The sequence below is a fragment of the Triturus cristatus genome, chromosome 5_1 (genome assembly GCF_964204655.1).
Source record: "Triturus cristatus chromosome 5_1, aTriCri1.1, whole genome shotgun sequence".
Lineage (NCBI taxonomy): Eukaryota > Metazoa > Chordata > Amphibia > Caudata > Salamandridae > Triturus > Triturus cristatus.
In genome coordinates, this window is record NC_140587.1 from 784,188,988 (window position 1) to 784,209,896 (window position 20,909).

A 20,909-nucleotide genomic window follows, 5' to 3' on the forward strand; every position below is an offset into this window, starting at 1 on the left:
AATATGCTGCAAAAGATGTGGCGAGAATGCTGCTAATGATAAACATGTTGATCACTTGCCTGAGGCTGGAAAGATACTGACATGGCATAAGTGAAAGAGTGTCAGAAATACTAGGAGCAAGAATCAAGGTAAGCCTTGACCTGATCCTCTTTGGTTTCGCTATGCAGCTGAACTTGATTATACCAGAGGCGGCTTCTCTTCTACTTAATTTTACTTGCATGCAGGGAAATATGTATGTTAGGTAGTCGTACCCTCCCACAGTGTAGAGCTGGCTAAGTCTGTGGACAGAATATGCGGTTGGGATGTAGTCTCTTCCGGGGGCATAAAAAACATGGGACCTATGGTCCAGTTTTCTATGCTGGCAAACTGAGGCATAAACAATGAAATACAATGGATCCAATGACTAAGCCATGAAAAAGCAACCTTCTTAGGGGGCAGATGGTATACCCCAAGATCATTTGGTAAAATTAGTGTTCAGATGGCAAAGGCGCGCAGTATCAGACATTTGATGGCTATGCGGACCAACAAAAACAAGAAAAGAAAAGAAAGAATAGCCAATTTGGACAATATCTAGTTATCAATCCATCCATTTTGCCTACTATGAATGAACTAATACTACAACTTTATTGTGGGGGATACATGTTATCATCAAAATATTGTATGTGCCAGAGACAAGTGTTTCTTTATTTTCAGGTTTTGGCCCCCATGTAGCCTGACCAAGTCTTACATTCTGCTACACCAGGTATATCCACTATGGCTTATTAAAGTTTCCTTAAAGTGCCAACATAAACCTTCGGCTACTCCTGTCGAATTAAGACTTGACATCCTCCAAGACTGGTTGGTTATTTAGTTCTGTACCTAGCACAAATGGTAGCACACACTTACTTTGTTGCACTTTAGCACATGAGATCATGTACAGTGCCAAACACATCCATTTCTGTTTGGGAAAAAAATACTAAGACAGCAATAACTAGAACAGCAATAAGCAATAATGTGGTGCAGATGATATTCCTCTATTGTACCAGTATGGAGAACAGGTAGTGCAGTGCTTGCCTAAAAAAGGTAATTTACTATTACAAAGCAACATATTTCTCTTCTGCATATATATTTTTGTATCCAGCTGTTAATCGTTTGAACAACTTTTGAGGGGTAGGACTTGTGACAGCTGAAATGAACTGCACATTAATATATACAAAATGTTTTTATTTTCTTTACAGCACAACATAATTCGTCCTCTTCAATTGTGCTGGGTCTGAAACGTCAATTGATGTATTCTCTTTAAAATAAAAATGTTTTTCAAACTAAGAGTCAGCTATTGCTGTCTGTGTTACTTGACAGATATTCTGCAAGGTCACTCAGCTGAGCACTATTCAAGGCAGCGATCAAGTTCTCAGGTGTGGCCAGCAGTCCCTCGCGATCCAACCAGCTGACGAGCAACTGCTTTGCTCTCATTTTTACATCCTCGCTGTCGCACTCAATCTCCTGAATATCAGCTTCTTTCAACTGCAGGTAAGGGGCAAGAGTTTTCCAATCATGACCAAGCCTACTTGAAAATGACTCTATCATGTCACCAGTCATCGGTTTCTGTAACACCAGTTCGGAACCTGAAAGGAATAATAAGATGTCGCTTCATGAGTAGTATATAATTTAAATTGGTCGCTTTATCAAGGCAAATTACATGAAGAATTGTGTTAGTTAGGGTAACAATGCAAAACCACCTGGAAATCATGGCACAAATCTCAAAGCCATCACCTGGTATTGTTCTGAAAATCAAGAATGTCTTTGTTGTAGGATTTTTCAGATACCGAGTGAAAAGAGGAATTTTAAAGTTTATCCTAAAATCTTGATAGGAGTAATTTCGCTCAGCTACATAAACCATCTAAACCTCATTAGTAATTACGTTGAAGAATCATAATAGGAGATGCAATACTTATGAATCTCCTTCATGTCGCAGATAAAGCCATCTTGTGCCAGGAAGTCCAGGGACTTTTACATTATGTCTTCACACATACACACACATGCATCACTACGTCTATGAAATGGCTAAAGAACAAACATATTTTAGTTTACGATTTCACACAAAAAACAGTTCACAATGGGTTTGGAATCTGAGACAAGAGCCCAGATAAGGAACGGTGGGTAGTGCATTAGAAGACTGACAGGCGGTACTCAGTGTTCAGGCTCCCACAGGCTACAAAGAGTTTTTCTAACTTGTGTCGAAGGGAAGTAACATAGAATACTCTTTTACTAACAGTGAATGTCTTGTTCAAGGTAGGTTTTTTTTTTATAAACCACCTTAGTCAGAACCTTGATCTGCAGACCCCTCAGCAAGAGCATTATATAGCTAAAAAATTTTTTGGGGGTGGAGTGGCCACTGTAACCACATTACTGTACTTTTCCTATGTATATGCAGACTCGAATGTTCTTGCAGGCTAGGTATAAAGGGACTTGCGAGCCCAACAGCTATACTTAGTCTGTGAAAGGCTGCCCTCAACCCTGGACAGTCCCTGTAGCAGCCCCCTAAGTGAACACTCCATGCTGCTGTCCATCTCCTCCACAACAGTTTTTTTCAGCAGTTCTGCCACATGCAGAAGATTAACTTGTTTTTATTAGGTCTGCCATTAACCTTGAAGCACTACTGTTATTTTACTAAAGTTCAATAGCTGATTTTTCCCCAATGTCATGTAACGCAATTCTACATTTACCGCAGGCCAAGCATTTTGATGGCAAATGAAAAAGTTTCTTCCACGTCACTTCAAAGATCATGATTGTATGTGGGATGAACATCTGTTTTAAGGGGGGGAGGAAGTTGTGCCGGGCAACAGGATGAAGACGAATGATAGCAATTCTTCACTAACATATCCTGAAAACGTCGCCTAGCATTTCTGGCAAAAATTAAGTAGTCAAAATGTGCCTTTCCTTGATTAAAAAAATGAGAGCATTTCACTGACGGGATAATCAGCCTTACATGATTAGCTAGTGCTGTTTAAACATTTTTAGACTGTAAATTATTTTTGAATTTCATAACTTACTGCAGTTTTATTTCAGGTCCTCCCCCAAGTCCACAGCGGTAGCCAAATAGACAAAAGACCTTTTATCAATAAATTTATCGCACTCCAGAAGAAAATCATTCTGTCCAGAATAACCATCTGTCCCTTCACACCTAACTCAATACTGGCATTCTGTATAACTTAGGTTGATACTCTGGAGCTTTATTCAAACACAATGGTCTGCCTCCACTTAACAGATAGGAACATTACAATGGCTAAGTGTAAACACAAGCTTTTTGAAGGGACCAACACAAAAACAGTATTATTAAATAGGATATAAAAAAGTGATATTGGTAGAATACTTAGAAGTAGGCGTGCACAACAAGCAGAGAAGTCCGCAAAAATATAGTGCTTACTGAGGTCAGAGAAGGTGCCAGCACATGGCCAGGATCAAGAGGTGGTCAAACTCTAATTTCCCTTATCTATGGCAGGCTAGGGACCAGCATTGTAAACAACTTCAACAAACCAAGAAAAGACTTTAGTGAAACGGAGCCGACTTTGTCATATCTAGCTAAACTAATTGTGGCCGTGAGGATTAAAAGGAAGCAGATATGTAGGTTCTCCATGGCTGATGCAGACTGAGCAAGTCTGTATTTAGTGAAAAGAAAAGAGCAACTGCCAAGATGGATAGTCTTACTAATTATTCCCTGAGCGTTTAAGACACAGCTGCTGGAATTCAATGACAAGAAAATCATTACACGCTAAGGCCAGGAGGACATATTGCATTTAAAATTTGCTAATGATGTTGATGCAGTGGTGATTATCAGTGTACATGCTCCCATTCCATTTCCCCAATTTCCTGTCAGAGAAGAAGGTATGTTGGAGGTTCAAATTTGTTATCTGGTGTGATGTTACACCATGTAAAAATGCTGTTAAAGCGTGGTAATAACACATTCTTTTTAGTCTGATCTAATTCATCATAACATTTAGCCATGTGATGTATTAAGTAGCTGCCATTTGTTTTACACAGGAAGAAAATAAATAATCACACAATTTTAAGCCAGACTTAAATGCCACCTTAGGAAAATGAATAGACAAGGTTAAGAATAAAGCTAAACGCTTTGCCTACCAGGAGCCATACCAAGATGCGAGTCAAATTTGTTAATTTCATATCTGCAGCCATTTACTACAGGATGGAGAACGCATGCTGAGAAATAAGAAATCACCAGAAGTTTCTAATACGGGGCAGAATAATGGATTTTTTGCTGGGATTAGGCAAATATGGACTGGACATTGGAATCTGACCCTTTAGACGTTATGAAACCAGTATTGCTTCAATTATACCTAGTTGATATTGTATTTTGACATCTGATGGTGCCTTTGAAATACTTACTAGTCTGAAGTTTTTAAATGTTGTATGTGCTGTATTGTGATGTACTTTTAGGATCCTAGTGATCAATAATAAGTTTTTGATGATGATGATGACAAATCTGAAGTATCCAGTGAGGCCAAGAAAGGTTCTGACTTGGGTTATGGTCTTAGGAGCTTTCTAGGCCTGAATGGTCTGGATTTTGGGCTGGAGAGATTGTACATGGCCTCCACCAACTTGGTGCCCCAAGTACACAACAGAGCTTTGCCCTATCTTCCACTTGCCTTGACAGTCAGGCCTGCCTGCTGCAGGGACAGACATTTCCTTGAGGTGGACCAGGTGATCCTCCCATGTGGAGCTAAATATTTATTAAGGAGTTTTATATAGCGCTAGCCAGACCCGAAGGTTTCGGAGCGCTTTACAACACTTTGTGAAAAGGAAAACAATTATAGCTGTGAAACCACAGGATGCAGACGAGGACTTTGCGCGTTGTAGAACGATACAGGGAAGGTTTTATAGTCTCGTAATAGTGATCAGAGTTGTGCAGGCCACGCAACCTTCTGATCCAGGGGGATGGTGGGGAGGAGTCGGGCTAGGTGTGAGGTAGAGGTCTATGTTATAAAGTGTCATAGTGCAGTGATGTGCACGGTTGTGAGTTCGGGTTTCAATCTATCCATTTGGGAAGGAACGGTTGAGGTAGAGGTCTTCGAGCTGCCTTTTGAATTTTAGAAAGGAGGGGATCGTCCTGATATGGACTGGGATGGAGTTCCAAATTTTGGGCGCATTTCCAGAGAAGGATCTGGCTGCAGTTTTTTTGTTTGCGGGTTTTCGGCGGGATGAGTAGTAGAGTGTTGGAGCTCCTGAGGCTCCTTGTCTGACCGGCCTTCGTGAGTTTGGAGGCCAGGTAGGCGGGTTTACTAGTGTGTAGGGCTTTGTGCGTGAGACAGGCAATTCTGAAACTGGCTCTTAAATCAACTGGGAGCCATTTCAACTTCCTGAGTGCGGGCGAGATATGGTCGCATTTTTTTATTCCGGTGACCATTCTTGCAGCTGCATTAAGAGTTGATTAGAGGACAGCTAGGTGAGATTTTGCTGTGCCTGCGAGGGTAGCATTCCCGTAGTCTAATCTGGAAAGTACCAGGGATTGAGTTGCTAGTTTGAGGTTGTTGGTCGGGATGAAGGGTTTTATCTTATTGAGTAGTTTCAGGTTGAGGAAAGCGCTCTTAGCAGCGTTCTTGATGTATTTGTCCATGCTTAGTTTAGGGTCCAGGGTGATTCCCAGCAATTTGAAGGAGTCGGCCAGGGAGAGATTGTTGTTGAGAGCATCAATTCCTTTAAGCCATTCTGTGACTTGGGTGTTCTCCGTTTTGTTGGAAATGAGGATTTCCGTTTTGTCTTGAATACATTTCAGGTGGTTTAGAGAGAGTCAGTGTTGGACTTCTCTAAGAGTGTCATTGAGTCTCTGGATGTCTTCGATGGAGGAGTTTCCAAGATGAATCTGGGTGTCGTCAGCATAAAGGTGGAAGGGAATGTTGGATGATTTGAGTATAGTGGTGAGGGGTTCCATGTATATGTTGAAAAGTGGCGGGGAGAGGACCGATCCTTGAGGGACGCCTCTGTTGACAGGATGAAGGTCTGACGAGAAGTTTTTGACTTTGACTCTTTGAGGGCGATTCTGGAGAAAGGAACAGAACCAGCTTAAGACCACCTCTTCAGCCCCTAGCCTTTCTTGGAGTACCTTAATGAGTAGTTGATGGTCAACCGTATCGAAGGCTGCTGATAGGTCTAGGAGGATTAGTAAGGAGCATTTGTCTTTATCGAGGGACTTGTGCATATCATCTATGATATTGAGGATCGCTGTCTCTGTGCTGCATCCTTTTCTGAAGCCCGATTGGTGGGGGTCCAGGGGGTGGATGTTGGCCATGTGTTGCGTCAATTGAAGGAGAACGCATTTTTTTCCATTGTCTTGGCCAGGAGAGGGAGGTTGGAGATGGGTCTGTAGTTGTTCAGATCCTTGGTGTCCAGGCCTGGTTTTTTCAGTAGAGGAGTGACTTGGCCAACTTTGAGGCTGTCCGGAATGACTCCAGAGCTCAGGGAGCTGTTTATGATTCTGGTCCAGAGCGGTGCTAGGGAGAATTTTAGTTTCTTGGCCAGTTGGGCAGGAATCGGTTCCAAGGCAAGTGAGGAGGGTTTAGAGGTGGAGATCAGTTTGACTATCTCTATTTCCGAGACGGGGTTGAATGATTTTCACTGATTGGGGGGTGATTGGGTGTGTTGCCATCTGCTCTTGGGGCCGGGCTCCTATGAACGAGGTTGTGGTTGGAGCTAAAGGAGAGCTCAATCTTGGAGATTTTTTCATTAAAGAAGTTGGCGAAGGTCTCGCACAAGGCATTAGAGGCCTGTGTCAAGGATGCGGAGGGCTTGGAAGGTTGTTTCTTTGATGAGGGTGAAAAGCTCTCTGGGTCTGTTTTTAGCATTTACAAGGGCGTTGCGAAAGAAGGACATTTTTTCACGATTGATGTGTACTTTGTATTTCTTACGTTTTGCTTTGAGTTGGTCCAGGAGGATTGGGGATGGATTGTTCTGCCAGAGTATTTCTGCTGCTCTGAGCTGTCGCCTTTCATCGTTAATGTCTGTGTTGAACCAGGATCTGGAGGGAGTAGTCTTGGTTCTTATATTTCTTTAAGGGGCTAATTGGTCCAGAATGTTGTTCATAGTGGAGTTGTAGTGAGAGGTGAGCTCTGTAGAGGATAGATCGCCAGAGGCGATGGGGAGGAGAGAGCTAATCCTTTCTTCCAGAACATCCATGGGAATCTGCTTTAGATTTCTTGCCAAGTAGGAGTGATCCTGATTAGGGGGTTGGTGTGAGGTCGCTTGATTGATTTGGAATAGGATGATGTGATGATCAGACCAGTCAACGGGCATAATGCGATCGATCACGACTGTCGAGTTGGGCAATGATGACATCAAGGATTGATCCTTTGTTGTGGGTGTCCACTAAGCAGTGTTGGGTGAGGTTGTTGTTATGAAGGAGTTTGTTCAGGTTATGGATCAGCAGGGTGTTTTCCTCGTTCGAATGAAGGTTGAGGTCTCTTAGAATTAGGTTACTGGAGTCCTGGAGTGCGCAGTTAGATATCAGATAGGTGTTCTCCAAATGAAGAGTTGTTGCCTGGCGGATGGTAGAGGAGATGACAGGATAGGATTTTGTTTTCCTTCGTCCTGATGTTAGTGGTGAGACATTCAATAGTGTGAATTTTAGGGCTTCGGTTTCTGTCACGGAGATGGTGTTCTTGTGTATGATTGCTATACCCCCACCACGGTGGATTTTTCGGTCTTTGTTGATTATTGCAAAGACTGGGGGCACGAGCATATCCAAGATTGGGGAGAAGAACTTGTTTAGCCAAGTTTCGGTGATGAACGCGATGTCTATGTCGTGGGTCAGGATGGTTTCAGCAAGCTCTGTGGCGTGTTTGATGACTGATCTGCAGCTAATAAGCATGCAGTTGGGTGTTGGTCTTTCCGTTTGAGGGTTTCTTCGTTGAGGGAGCCTTCAGAATGGTCGTGAGGCATGTTGGGGGTCTGGGAGAACTGGGTGGAGAGCAGTCCCTGTGATGACCTGGATCTGAGGATTAGGGGAAGTATCGTAAGAGGAGGCAAGGACTAAAGCTTAAATACAGCTATGTCATTAAGATGAGCTGCACTGAAACTCTCCAGACCAGAAAGTACTCTATTCACCAACCTCCGGACGGTGACTGGTGCGTTTTTCAACCCATAGGGCATCACTTTGAACTGAAAGTGGCCTTTAGGTGCAGAAAAAGCATACTTCTCCTTGGTGAGGCCTATCTGCCAATAACCTGATGTCAGATCAAAAGGTACTCAGATATTTGGCTGCCCCAAACATATTAATGAGCTCATCAGCTCTTGGTATGGGGTGGGCACAAGTCTTAGTGACTGCATTGAGGTCCCTGTAGTCCACACACAACCTCATCTCGGACTTCCCAACTTTGGGCCTGGGCTTAAGCACCAGTACCACTGGTTTAGCCCATGAACTGCTGGAGGACTCAATCACCCCAACTCCAACATCTTAGCAAGCTCAAATTTGTTACTGTCCTTGACCTGGCCAGACAACCTGCATATTTTCCTCGGCAGGTACATGGCTACCGTTGTCCATATCATGGGTACACTATGTCGTCAAACCTAGGGGGAAAGAGAACAGTCCAGAAAACTGCATCACTAACTGATGGCAATCACTTTGTTGCTGTTCTGTCAAGGTGGAGAACACTACTCCTTCCACACTTCCATCCTGGGAATAAGAGGATATGATGTCAGGGAGAGGTTCATTCTTTTCTTCCTCTCCTCCATCTGTCACCATCAACATGGTGAGGTCTGCCCGGTGATGGTGCAACTTGAGCCCGTTCACATAAATGACCATGTGAGGGTTACTGGGGATATCCAGTCCATCGTGTAGGTTACACTCTATGATAGGGTGTGGCCCAGTCCACTTGTCCTGCAATACCCTAGGTGCCACTGGCTTCAAAACCCACATCAAAAGTTCTGGCTGGTACTCACCCATAGAGGACTTCTGGTCACACCAGTTCTTCCCAAACTCCTGGCTGGCCTCTAAATTCTTATTTGTCTTCTTCATGTATTCAGCCATCCATGAGGGAGGGCTAAGTACATTGTCCACTATGTCCTGCTGTGATTCCTTGAAGGGATCTCTCCCAACCCTCTTTAGCCAAGCTTAGTGGGGCACTTACAGGGTGCACAAAGAGTAGCTCCAAGGGATTAAAGCCAACTCCTTTTTGGAGATCCTCCATGAAGGTGAATAGAAGGCACGGGAGAAGGCCCTTCCATCTCCTCTAAAATTTCTCAGGCAACCCCAGGATCATGCTTTTCAGGGTCTTGTTGAACCTGTCAACTAGACCATTTCCTTGGAGATGGTAGCGGGTGGTGAACTTTTAAGTCAATCCATACTCATCCCACATGGCTTTCAGATAGGCAGTCATGAAATGTGTGCCTATATCTGAGACTACCAGCTTAGGGAACCTAACCCTGGTGAAGACTTCAAGGAAGGCTCTAGTCACTGCAAGGGCAGTTTAGTGGAGACGGAGTTCCATGTACGCACATTGCTATGTTAGCATAAGCACCTTAGATGTAAAACGCCATCTTGCCACTTTTGCTGCTTTTGCACACGACACTGCAGGTAGATGTTATTACAAGAATACTGCTTGCTTGCTTTTTCTTCACATGAGAATGGTCTGTTGTTCACATCCCTAGACGTGCACCGCGACCTTAGTCTGAACACTGTGTGCAGAAGCCGTCAAGGTCAAATAACAATGTATGCTTTTGAATTCATTTTGTTCGGCCCACGCTCTAGCCATAACACGCACACAGCTGTAAATATCTGAAACTCGGGTGCCTTTAATATTGTATTCTGCATGCACGATTAGAACACTTGGAGAAAACCTTTTCCAGACACAGAGCAGAGCTGATCCTGCGATGTGATTCACCTAAGCTGATATTTACGGTATGGGGTTCCCCATTCAAGCCTAGAGACCTTCTATTAATTTCATAATACTAGCTTACTTGTGAAGGGAGGGTGGTTGTGTTCCACTATCATCTATCATTTGTAATATGATTTCTCCCTTCATTTTCTATGGTATTGTAACAATGCTGATGGTTTTGTTTTTAATCATTTGCCTGCTTATGTTAGCCAAAGTATTGCACCTTAGGGCACGTAGTTAAAAATAAACATTTTAAACTTTACCGTGTCTCTGATTACTCTTGTTGTGGACTGATATGAGAATAATAACGAAAAGGTGTTTCTGATTTCCACCATTCGTGAGAGTACTCTAAGTCGCTTGTTCTGGGTTGTCTAATCATTGGTAGCTTCGAGATGATACGGAGAACGAATGAGACACTGATGCTAGTCGGATAGGGGTTCTGGGTACTGAGGTGAGTTTTTGGTACACCGCAATTCACTGAGGTCCTGGTTTCCTGCGCATAGTTCTGTGCATGAGCAGAATCCCTGCAACATGGCGCACCTAACGTTTGGTCTTATTATTGTGATGCCTTAGTAGTGCTTATATTAGCCCACAATACCCTCATTCTTGTTTCCGGATAGCGGGAGTGACTGTTTTAGCCTACCTAAATAGTTAATATATAGGTTCTATCAAGCCTGACAAGTAAAAAGGTTTTTATTTTATACCCTTTTTGTGCTACTGTTAATATAGATTGTTTTTCTCCTCTGTGTCCTTATGGCTGAAGTCGCTATTGCAGCGCACAGTCACACACCTCTCCGGCATCATTTGATGCAGTTTGGGGTGCCTGACGATGGGATGTCTATTATTTTTGTAGTGAGTGCCGATGCATCACATCCCTATGAGCTGTTTTACTCTTGGGTTACTTTGCCGGCGGTGAATGTGGACGATGGTACGTTTCACTCTTACACTCCTACGGCAGTCCCAGCAAATTATACGCCATATACGACACAGGAAATTCCTATTTCCACTTGGCAGCATCGTATTTGGATTCAATGGCGCCCTCCCCCACACGGTTACACCGGTTCGTTTGGGCCCCATGTCCATTCCAGGGGCCACTTGGCCAGTATTGGCCGGGTTCACACCACATCCACGTTATTTGCAGGCCACGGGGGATGAGTTACGTCAACTCCATACCGCCCTGATTACGGTACATCGGGCTTTAGTGCAATACGTTTCACGCAATGTCCAGGTAGGGGCACCTGTTGTTGCGGGGCAACCAGCTGGCCCGGCCGGGATAACTATTAGTCCCGTCATGGTTAATTCGGTAATGGGCAAGCGCCCCCAAAGTAAGGAGTATATGACTTATTGGCTTGCTGAGAAATTTGACCAGCTGGAAGCAGTTTTTCCGAATTCTACTACTGTGGAAAAACACAGGATTCTCACCATTAGTTTGCAGAAAGACTTCGTCCCAGAGGTAGCCGATTGTGATAACTGGGGTAAAGTATTTGCAGCAGTCTACTCGAAGGGCTTCAGCACGCCATCTATGGCTGTACTGCCCTCCGTGATCAAACGTGTTCAGGATCAACACGGTCCGGAGGTGGCGGTCGAGTTAGGAATGAGGCTTGTCGGCGTGTTCGACGTAGTTGCCACGCTCATTCTTGGTAACGTCAAGGGAGATGCGGTTAACTTTCAAGTGTCTAATGCACTGCGCCTTGTCAACGACGTCGATAAACCCCGGGAGTTATCAAAAATTATTGCGGAAGCGTATAGGACCATTGGCCGCAATAGTTTAGGGGTTAAGCCTTCTGTTCAGACGACAACTCCACAACCGCAAACTAAGTCAGGGACGTCTTCTAAGGACGAACGGCCAGCATTTCCAAAACAAAATTGGAAAACAAAGAAACAGGGAAAGCAGGAACAGAAACAGGGGTCTCGTCCCGCGTCGCCTGTCCAGGCGACTACTGAGCGCACATATGATTTGCGCGATCGCACTAGGATTAGGTCTCCTGATAGATTTCAGGTTTCTGAACAACGTTCTCTTCGTTCTTCACAGGACACATCGGTCTCACAGTCTGGTGGAGGAGAACGTGGCAAAGGTTGGGGTGCCCAACAAGGACGTGAGCAGCCCCGCCAGACTGACGGTAAAGGCAAGCAGGACGAATTTGCACGCCAAAGACCCCCATTTTAAAAGAAGAAAGTTGCTGCACTAACAGCGAAGTATGCCACAGATAGTGAGAACGCAGCTTCGGAATCTAACATGGGCACTAACGCTGCTCGACAGCGCAGAGGAGGTTACAGTAGTGCGGCAATCACTGCTTCCATTTCTGAAGGCAACAGCAACTGACACATTTATCACTGTAGAAACTGCTGATACCAGAGTGGCTCCCCCTGACAGACTATATGACATAGTCCTTTTAATAGAAGGCGACATACAACGTACCATAAAATGGATTTTTTGGGAAAATCTGACCTCTACATATGAAATTCTGTTAGCAGAGGCAGACTGGCCCCAAGTTGTTATGAAAATAAAGGATATTTATTTATAACAAGACTACCCTGGCTCTTTCTCTCTATTGAGAATGCTGCCACCAGTGGGATCTAACCCACTTAATTTCTGCTCTCGGGCCAGGGCAAGTCTTTCTTTGGCGAGGGCAAGTTCTTCCCGCTCGATCCTCAGATTGACTTCCCTCATCTTCGCTTCATGCTCCCTTCTCTGAGGGGACGTCATTCCTCTCTGAGAAGATGCCTGAGAGACATGTGTATGGACCGATCTGCCAGAGCCTCTGGAGAGAGACCTAGCTCGTCCGTTCCCAAGGTTAGGCCTGCTTGAGCGTGGGCCCGGGGCTCCCCCAGTTCCATTCTCATGCCTGCTTAAGTTGGTCCTTGTAAGCCTGCCGACTACCACTGGACCTTTGTCTGCCTCGTCTCCTGATAACTCCTCCTCGTCCTCCTCCTCTGTGTGGAGGTCGAGGTCTGGGTCACCGAGGGTTCCCTCTAAGGGAGGCATGTTCCCATCAGCACTGGGGGGACCTGTGTTAGAGGACCTCCTAGCATCGTACGCCTCTAAGAGACCTATCAGAATTGCGATGGTAGGGTTAGAACCCTGGTTTAGCTTCCTGGAGGCACACAGTTGTCGCATCTCCTTGAAGCTAAGAGCTGCATATCGTGACACGACCTGTGGAGGGTCACTGACCACTAAGGGAGTCTGCGAAGACTCTCCGTGGACCGACATGCTTTTCTAGTGAGGTGTAAGTGATGCACCTACCTACACTATGTGTTTACCTACTGATCCCTTGCTAAGAGTTGTAGTCAGGGTGTGCTAAGCCCTGTTACACTACAACAGCCGGTTCAGTAGAACTCGGAGTATTCTAAGTTAAGTTATATGTACCTGGGTACTTATGTGATCTTTCACTGCGATATTCTTAGGATACGTGTGTGGTAAAACAACAGCAAGCTCAAATCCCACCGCTGCCACCAATGTGAGAAGTTGGCCTGATATGTAGTGCTCACTATTCTAGTGATCACTGTGTATCATTCCAAACAACCCTTATTGATGATTGGTTGTAAGTCAACCTTATAGACCAGCTATCCTAGTAGCGTGGATACGAGCAGTCTTAGGCTAAACTCTAGAGGGCGTGTTAAGCCAGCTGTTTACCATCACATATACCCCTTGAACACCAAGTGAAAGGGCACCACACAAGTTGTTATGAAAATAAAGGATATTTATTTATAACAAGACTACCCTGGCTCTTTATGAGTCAGGGAGCTAAGCACAATACAAAACTCTTAGGAAAATACTTCTGGTTGCACAATTTACACAAATGCCCGAGGGCACGAAACCATTACACTGCGAGTGGAAGGGGTGAAATTAGAAAGTCTAAAGTAACTGATTCCGGAGTGATCCGATCAGTGGGACTAAACGGGAAAGGAACTGGACACTTGTAAAGCGAACCTGCGATGGAGCACCGAAATGCTCGAGTTACCTAGCCCAGAGGCTGCGGCGGTTGAAGGTTCGGCAAGATGTCGGAAGTCCTCGTTGTAGTCTCAGGAGCCTGAAAGAAGAGTTGCTGGCAGGCGACCAGTGTCGATGTTCAGCGAGATCCAAGCCTGGATCGGTGATGAAGGAAGCCTGAAAGCAGAGGGGACTCAGTTCTCAACCGCTAGCCAGCGATCGTGTGGGCACCAGGAGGGTACCGGCTGAAGTCACCTCGACCAGGTGAGTGGATGACGTCGGACTCGGCTGTTCCTCGGACCAGGAGGCGCGGCGGCGACCAGGATGGAGGGCGAGCTGTCCCACGAAGGTGTCTGCTGTCGATGATGCTGGGCCCAGGAATGGGGCAGCGGATCTTGGCAGTGGCAAGCCCATGCGGTGGAGTCAAGATGGCGTCTGGAGTGGACCAGGAGGGTCCGTGGTACTCCTCTGTTGAAGGGGAGCAAGAGCCAGTCTGGAGCAACCAGACTAGTGATGAAACAATCGTGGTGCATCGTGAAGAGGGCCACAAGCCGGTCGGCAAGTGGTCGAACAACGCGGTGAACAGCAAGGAGCCGAAGGGCCCCCACGCAGATCTCGTGGATGCTGGGGAGGCAGACTTCGGTGCTGGAGCTGCTCAGGGTTAGGGCTTCTCAAACCCTAGGTGCACTCACTCGAGGGTCCCTCGGTGGGCGTGCTAGATAAGCGTCGTGCAGGTTCTGAAGATGGCCGGTCCCGCAAGTCTCGTCACACCTACGGTTCTCAGCTGGGCTGCTGAGGTAGGTAAAAGGTCAGAGATGGCAGGGAACTCGGGTCTCGTCGAGCTGGGCAGTCTTGATCCGTGGGAGAGACTTACAGCAAACCGCAAGCGCTTAGGTGGTGCCTGCTGGTGCAGGGTGGCTACTCCTTAGCCACAAGGGAGAGTCTTCAGAAATAGTCAAGAGTTCCTTTCGTGGAAAGTAGTTCAAGATTCAGAATTATCCAATTTGGGAAGGGGACTCGCTCCTATCTTTATTCTAAGAAAAGGGGCTGGCCCGTGACTAGGTTCTACCTATGGGTGGAGCCAGGAGGGGGGTGGTTACACCCCTCTCCTTTGTCCGGCTTCGCCCCAGCTCAGGGGCTGGTGTGCCCCCGAAACTGGTTTGAGCCGGGCTATGCACAGTGAGCACCGGGGTGCCACTGGCAATCACCTTCCTTTCAGCCCTGCCTACCTGGGATACACAAACCCTGTCTGGGATGGTGCTAACACCGCCCTCGGCAGGAAACCCTTTGTCCAAGCTCCCCTCGCTGGAAGGTCTCCCAGCAGCAGGAGGTCAGACTTGTGTCTGGTGGAAGCATCCATTTTGTGATGCTGAGGCTTGAGTCAACTTTAACCGGGGTTCAAGGTTACTTCCATGTCGTGCCCCTCTAAAAGGGGGGAATGCTAACCCCGTCGCCGGGACTGGCGAGGGGTTCGTATTCCAATTCGTATGACACCTTACTCGACATGTGTAGGTGATGCGATGCCAAAGTTAGCAAATAACCGCGAGGATTATAATGCATTTAAAAGTAGTTGGCCCGCGTCACCATGGAACGGCTATTAGGACTTGGTTCCGCAAGCCGTCGACGGGCTCAGCTCGCGCCAGAGCACCGTCCCACATGATTCCCTGCACTTTGCCTTCAGGATTGATAAGGCCTGCCATAGGAGTGACTGATAGGAATCCATGTGTCCATTTCAGGGTTAGGTGTAGGAATACTACACCTACAGCAATGGGTGATTACACCACGTGGCCCCAGCTGTCGTGCAGCCAGTTGTGTCAGATTTGGGCGGCCATTCCGGGGGTGGCATAATACATGCTGCAGCCCCTGGTAGGCCCTGGGTACACCGATGCCCTGGATACCTGTGGTATGCTGAGACAGGGACTGACAAGGCGGCCCAGTTCCAATTGGTGGATGCACCTAATGCACATGTGTTTAATTTCGAGAGAGAACAGCTAGGCTGTGGGTCTGATTGGCAGGCCCACAGCCGGGGAAAGTCGTAAACCAATGAAGCAAAAGCAAAAAATCTGTGTGATCATAGGATTGCAGACCCTACTCTCCTACATCACCTAGCCATGAGATTCCACTACGGTCCATGCCCCAGCCGCAAACCCAATATCCCATGCGCCGCAAAGCTAGATCCCACGTCGCAGACATCCTTGAGCAATTGGAATATCAAGGTGTTATTGAAACATGTGTGTCACCCATGAATAATCCTCTATTCACTGTAATTAAACCTGATGGGTCGTACCGCCTAGTTTTGGATTACCGGCATTTGAACTCTCTTTAATTTTATTTTAATCTATGCAGTTTGGACATACTGTTGCAAAACACAAAAAAAAAAAAAACAGCATTACAAATTTCCTTTGTATTGACAAACTTAACATTCAAAGAAAAAGCTGAAAGGGCCAAAATAAATAAACAATTCATGATACTATATTCTCTCCCTCTTTCATTCTAGCCTCCCTCCAGTTTGAGATGGGGGACCAAATAGAAATACCGAAATCAGCGGTTTTCTTCCCCTTCTGGGCGTACAAGGATATCTCGATATTTTGCATACCCAATAATCTAGACAGCCACATTTGAAATGAAGGAGCATTCATGTCCTTCCAACCTGAGGAAATTAAGATCCGGAGTACAGCAACAGAGATAAAAACCAAAGCTTCCTCGACTTTCCCAAGATTTAACCTATTATCTATACCCAATATCATCAGGGAAGGAGATAGATCGATCTTTCGTCCTAAAACTACCTCCCAGAATTTCCCTATCTCTCCCTGAATTACTGCTAAAGAGCCACAATTAAAAAACATATGTAACAGATCTGCGTGCCCCATATTACATCTGGGGCATCTATCATCTTGCCTAACCCTCCATGAATAAAGCTTTGCGGGGGTATAATAAAGATCAAACAAAGTTTTGTAATGCTGAGCCCGCAGATTCGTAGAACGAAATAATTTTTTGTTCAGATGTAGGGCCAAATCTAGATCGCCATCAGGGTTCCCTAATTTTACTGCCAGAGCATGTTCCGTTTTCTCCAAATCATCTTGAATTTCATCCAGTAGAGACATATAGATGGCTTTTATTTTCTGACCCCCTTTTACCAACATATCAATCATAGAAGATTCTACCGTAAGTGACATCCTTGGTCTTAATGCCTTAAGTGTACATACTACTTGAACATAAGAGAGCCAATGATTTGATGGGATACCAGCGCTACGCTGGAGGACGTTGAACCCGCATATACCATCTTCCCCGGATATATCCCCCAGTGTCTTGATTCCCAGATCCGAAGATTACTATCTAAGCCCATCCACCGGAATAGACTCGAATTGCAAAGATGGAGGTATGAATTGATCTTGGGGATTTTACAAAATTTTAAGGTCGCCCTCCAAACACCCCACACCCCTTCCAGAATCTTAAAACGGGCCCTTTTATAATACCTTCGATCAATTTCACACATTAGAAGCCCTAGTGCTTTTCTCCCGACTAACAACTCAAAAATAGAAGGTTGCATCTGAATATCGTTATTTACTTGGCTGTGACATGGCTGTAACTGAAATAGAATAGACATCTGAATTAACAGACATGACCAATGATAGAGCCTCAGGTTTGGTAGAGCCAAACCACCCCTTTCCCTAGGAAGTGACATTAGATTAGTAGAACGTCTAATTTTCCCGTACTGCCATATGAACCTAATAAAAATCGATTCCAAATCTTTGATTATCTTCTCCACAACTAAAAGGGGAACGGCACGAAACATATATAATATTTTAGGGAGCATTGACATTTTGAGCACATTAACCCTCCAGATCAATGATAGGTGTAGAACATCGATTCTTTTCAGATCGGCTTCTATAGATTTACTAAGTGGAACAAAATTCTCCGCTACTATATTTTCTATTGAAGCATTAATTCTAATCCCCAAATAACTAGCTGAGTCCACGAATCTAGAGTCTGATTTAACAATAATGTTCGTACATATAATTTGCGTTTTAGATTCATTTAACAAATACCCAGATTGGCTACCATACGTTTTAGCCAATTGTATCAGAGCCGCAAGTGCCTGTTGAGGGTTAGTAGTGATCACAGCCAAATCATCTGCATACGCCATGATCTTACTCTCATAGCCATTACAGACCACGGGACTAATCATAGGGCACTCTAAAATCTTCCGAATAAGTGGATCGATATAGAGAGAGAAGAGGATAGGGGAGCAGGGGCAACCCTGACGCGTACCTCTATTTATATAGATTTTATCCGAAGTCTCCCCCATAACAACAATACGCGCCACTGGATCAACATACATCGCTCTAAGCGCTTTGATACATTTCTCACCGAATCCTCTTCCCATTAAGATCCCCCAGAGAAAGTTTCAGGCCACTCGATCAAAAGCTTTCTCGGCGTCGAGCAGGATCATGGCCATCCACCCCCACAGCAGCCTGAGCGTCAAAAAGGGATATTGCTCTCCTGATATGGTCCGTTGTGCCTCGACCAGGTACAAACCCATGCTGCCACGGGGAGACGAGATCGCCAATGATCCTGCCCAGCCTTTTAGCCCATATCTTAGAATATAATTTCGGGTCCGCATTGATTAGCGATATGGGGCGGTAGGATCCCGGTTTCTCGCTGGGCTTGCCTTTCTTGTGAAAGACCACTATACTAGTTTCCTTCCATGACTCTGGGACTACTCCTGTGCAGATTATACCATTGAAAAGATCCATAAGGGGCGGAGTGATCTCAGATTCTAAACATTTATAGACCTCCAAAGGAATCCCGTCAGGGCCCGCTGCCTTGCCTGTGGCAAGCTCACGCAAGGCAGCAGTGATCTCACTCTTATTGATATCCATCTCCACCCTTGCTAAATCCCCTACACAAGGGCCATTATCCATAACCTCTTCGCCCTGGATGTCATCTAGTTTTTCCTCAGCATAGAGATTTTGGTAAAACTTCTTGAAAACTTGTAAAATTTCTCTAGCGTCTGTAAATTCTGTCCCATTTTCTTCTATCCTGGCAATGAAATTTTTTGCTTTTCCCTGCTTAATTTGTAAAGCTAGAATTCTACCAGCCTGTTCACCTGTTTCGTAGCGTTTAGCCCTAGAAGATTGATAATCACACATTGCCCTGTGTGACACCAGCTTCTGTAATTCCGCTCTGGCAACCAGCAATATCCTATAGCTCTCATTACTATCACGACGTTGTGCTATATCTAAAATATGCTGTTCTTCCGCCAAGGATAATTTCCTAGTAAGTCTTTCAACCTCACTCCTATCTTCCCTTCTGAGCCTTACTGCACAGCTTATTGATTCGCCCCTAAGAGATCCTTTAAATGTCTCCCAGACCCCGTTTCGTGATGTACTATATCTATTGGCATTCAAGAATTCTACTACCCATCTCCTTAAATGATCAACAAATCGATTATCCGACAATAATCTCCTTTCAAAGGTCCATCTAGTCTGAACCCTTTCTTGCCCTTCCACTTTGTATGTTAGCACCAACGGGTTGTGATCCGAGAGAAACTTCGGAAGTTTGGTGATTTCTACCCTATTTATTTCAGAGGATGATACAAAAAAATAATCCAACTTTGAGTATTTTTGGGCAGGGTTTGAGAAATATGTATAGCCTGATCTTAGGGGTTCCTTGATCCCCCAGACATCTACCATTCCATGTGAGCTGATAAGAGCCTTTACGGCCCTAAAGACTCTCGGCTTACGTCCCAGATATGCAGAGTTACTACACCAGTCTGCTGAGATGTTTAGATCCCCGCAGAATATTATGGGGGTTAACCAATTCACCAATTCTATTTTGAGGAGGTCAAAAATCTCGGGATCGTCACTATTTTACCCATAGACTACACAAAGCGTAAAACCTTTTCCCATCTCAACTAAAACCCATCTCCCACTGTTGTCCACTTTAACCCGCTTGGCCCCTCCCAGGGAAGTTCTTGCTAAAACTGCGACCCCTCTATTTGTTGATGATTGTGTTGTGCATGCCACCAGCTCAAAGCCACTCAAAAGCATAAGACTCCTTCTAGCCCAGGGGAGGTGAGTTTCTTGTAGGCAAAGAACGTCACATTTATTATATTTCACGAACTGTGCCCATTTTCTACGTTTCCTCAAGTCATTCATACCACCTATATTGATCGAACAAACTCGAATGCCTGCCATCCCAAGGGTCAACTCGCACATCGATAAACACCAGCACTTTCCACAGATTATCCATTGCTATAATCATAATCTGACTAAAAAAATATCCAAAACACTCCATATACTCCGAACTGCATTCTTTTTTCTTTTTTCCACTCATTTCCTGACATCCCCACCCCTCCACCCTTTCCAACCCTCGACCCCAGCCCACCCACCCCCGCCCCGCCACCCCCCCGCCCCAACTCCAATTTCGGAGACCATACCACAATTCAGACCAATATAAGAATATGCGACACGATTTCCCTTTCTGGAGATTCTACTAATCTACTGAGCCCTTCTTCACTCAAAGACAAGCTGCAATAATTACTCCCCCTGACAGCTTAACAGACAAGACATATTTGCCTATTTGCCTATAGAGTTCAAATACTCTTTTGCCTTAATTTCCAAAGCAAAAAATATAGTTCTGCCTTCATTAATTATTTTGGGCTGGATTTATCAAGAAGGTTTGAATCTTCTTATCCTGAAAGGGTTTAATCATCTCCCTCAGGCGCCACCTTCGCTCGACTGTCGCATGGCAAAAGTCTGGGCGCACAAAGAAAGAGACCCCTTCACTACTTCTCCTCGCATCAGGTCTCGCCTTCTCTGCAATAGACTGTCTCAGAATAAAATTACCCAAAAATATCAGCACAGCCCTGGGTTTATCACCTTCTTTGGTATTCCTACGAAGTCTGAAGGGGGTACGGTGGACCCGTTGTATCTCAGTAGACCAATTCCAGATAGAGAGCTCTGGAAATGCTTGTTCAAAGAGCTTTATGATATAAGCCCTTATGTCAGAGCCCTCAACTCCCTCTGGGATTCCCAAGACCCTCAAATTGTTCCGACGCAGCCTGTTCTCCATCTCCTCCATTTTCCACTGCATGTCAACCACCTGCGAAC

General features: G+C 45.3%; 1 protein-coding gene across 2 annotated transcripts in view; it reads right to left on the bottom strand.

Annotated features, from left to right (window-relative positions):
- Positions 1–1,186: 1,186 nt before the first annotated feature.
- The window catches only part of THOC1 (THO complex subunit 1), a 387,395-nt gene continuing 367,672 nt past the window's right edge, over positions 1,187–20,909 (bottom strand). For both annotated transcript variants that reach the window (XM_085605802.1, XM_085605801.1), the window contains exon 21: positions 1,187–1,604. In XM_085605802.1, coding sequence (XP_085461928.1) covers positions 1,309–1,604 — 296 coding nt within the window. In that variant the 3' untranslated portion in view covers positions 1,187–1,308. The remainder of the gene's footprint in view (positions 1,605–20,909) is intronic.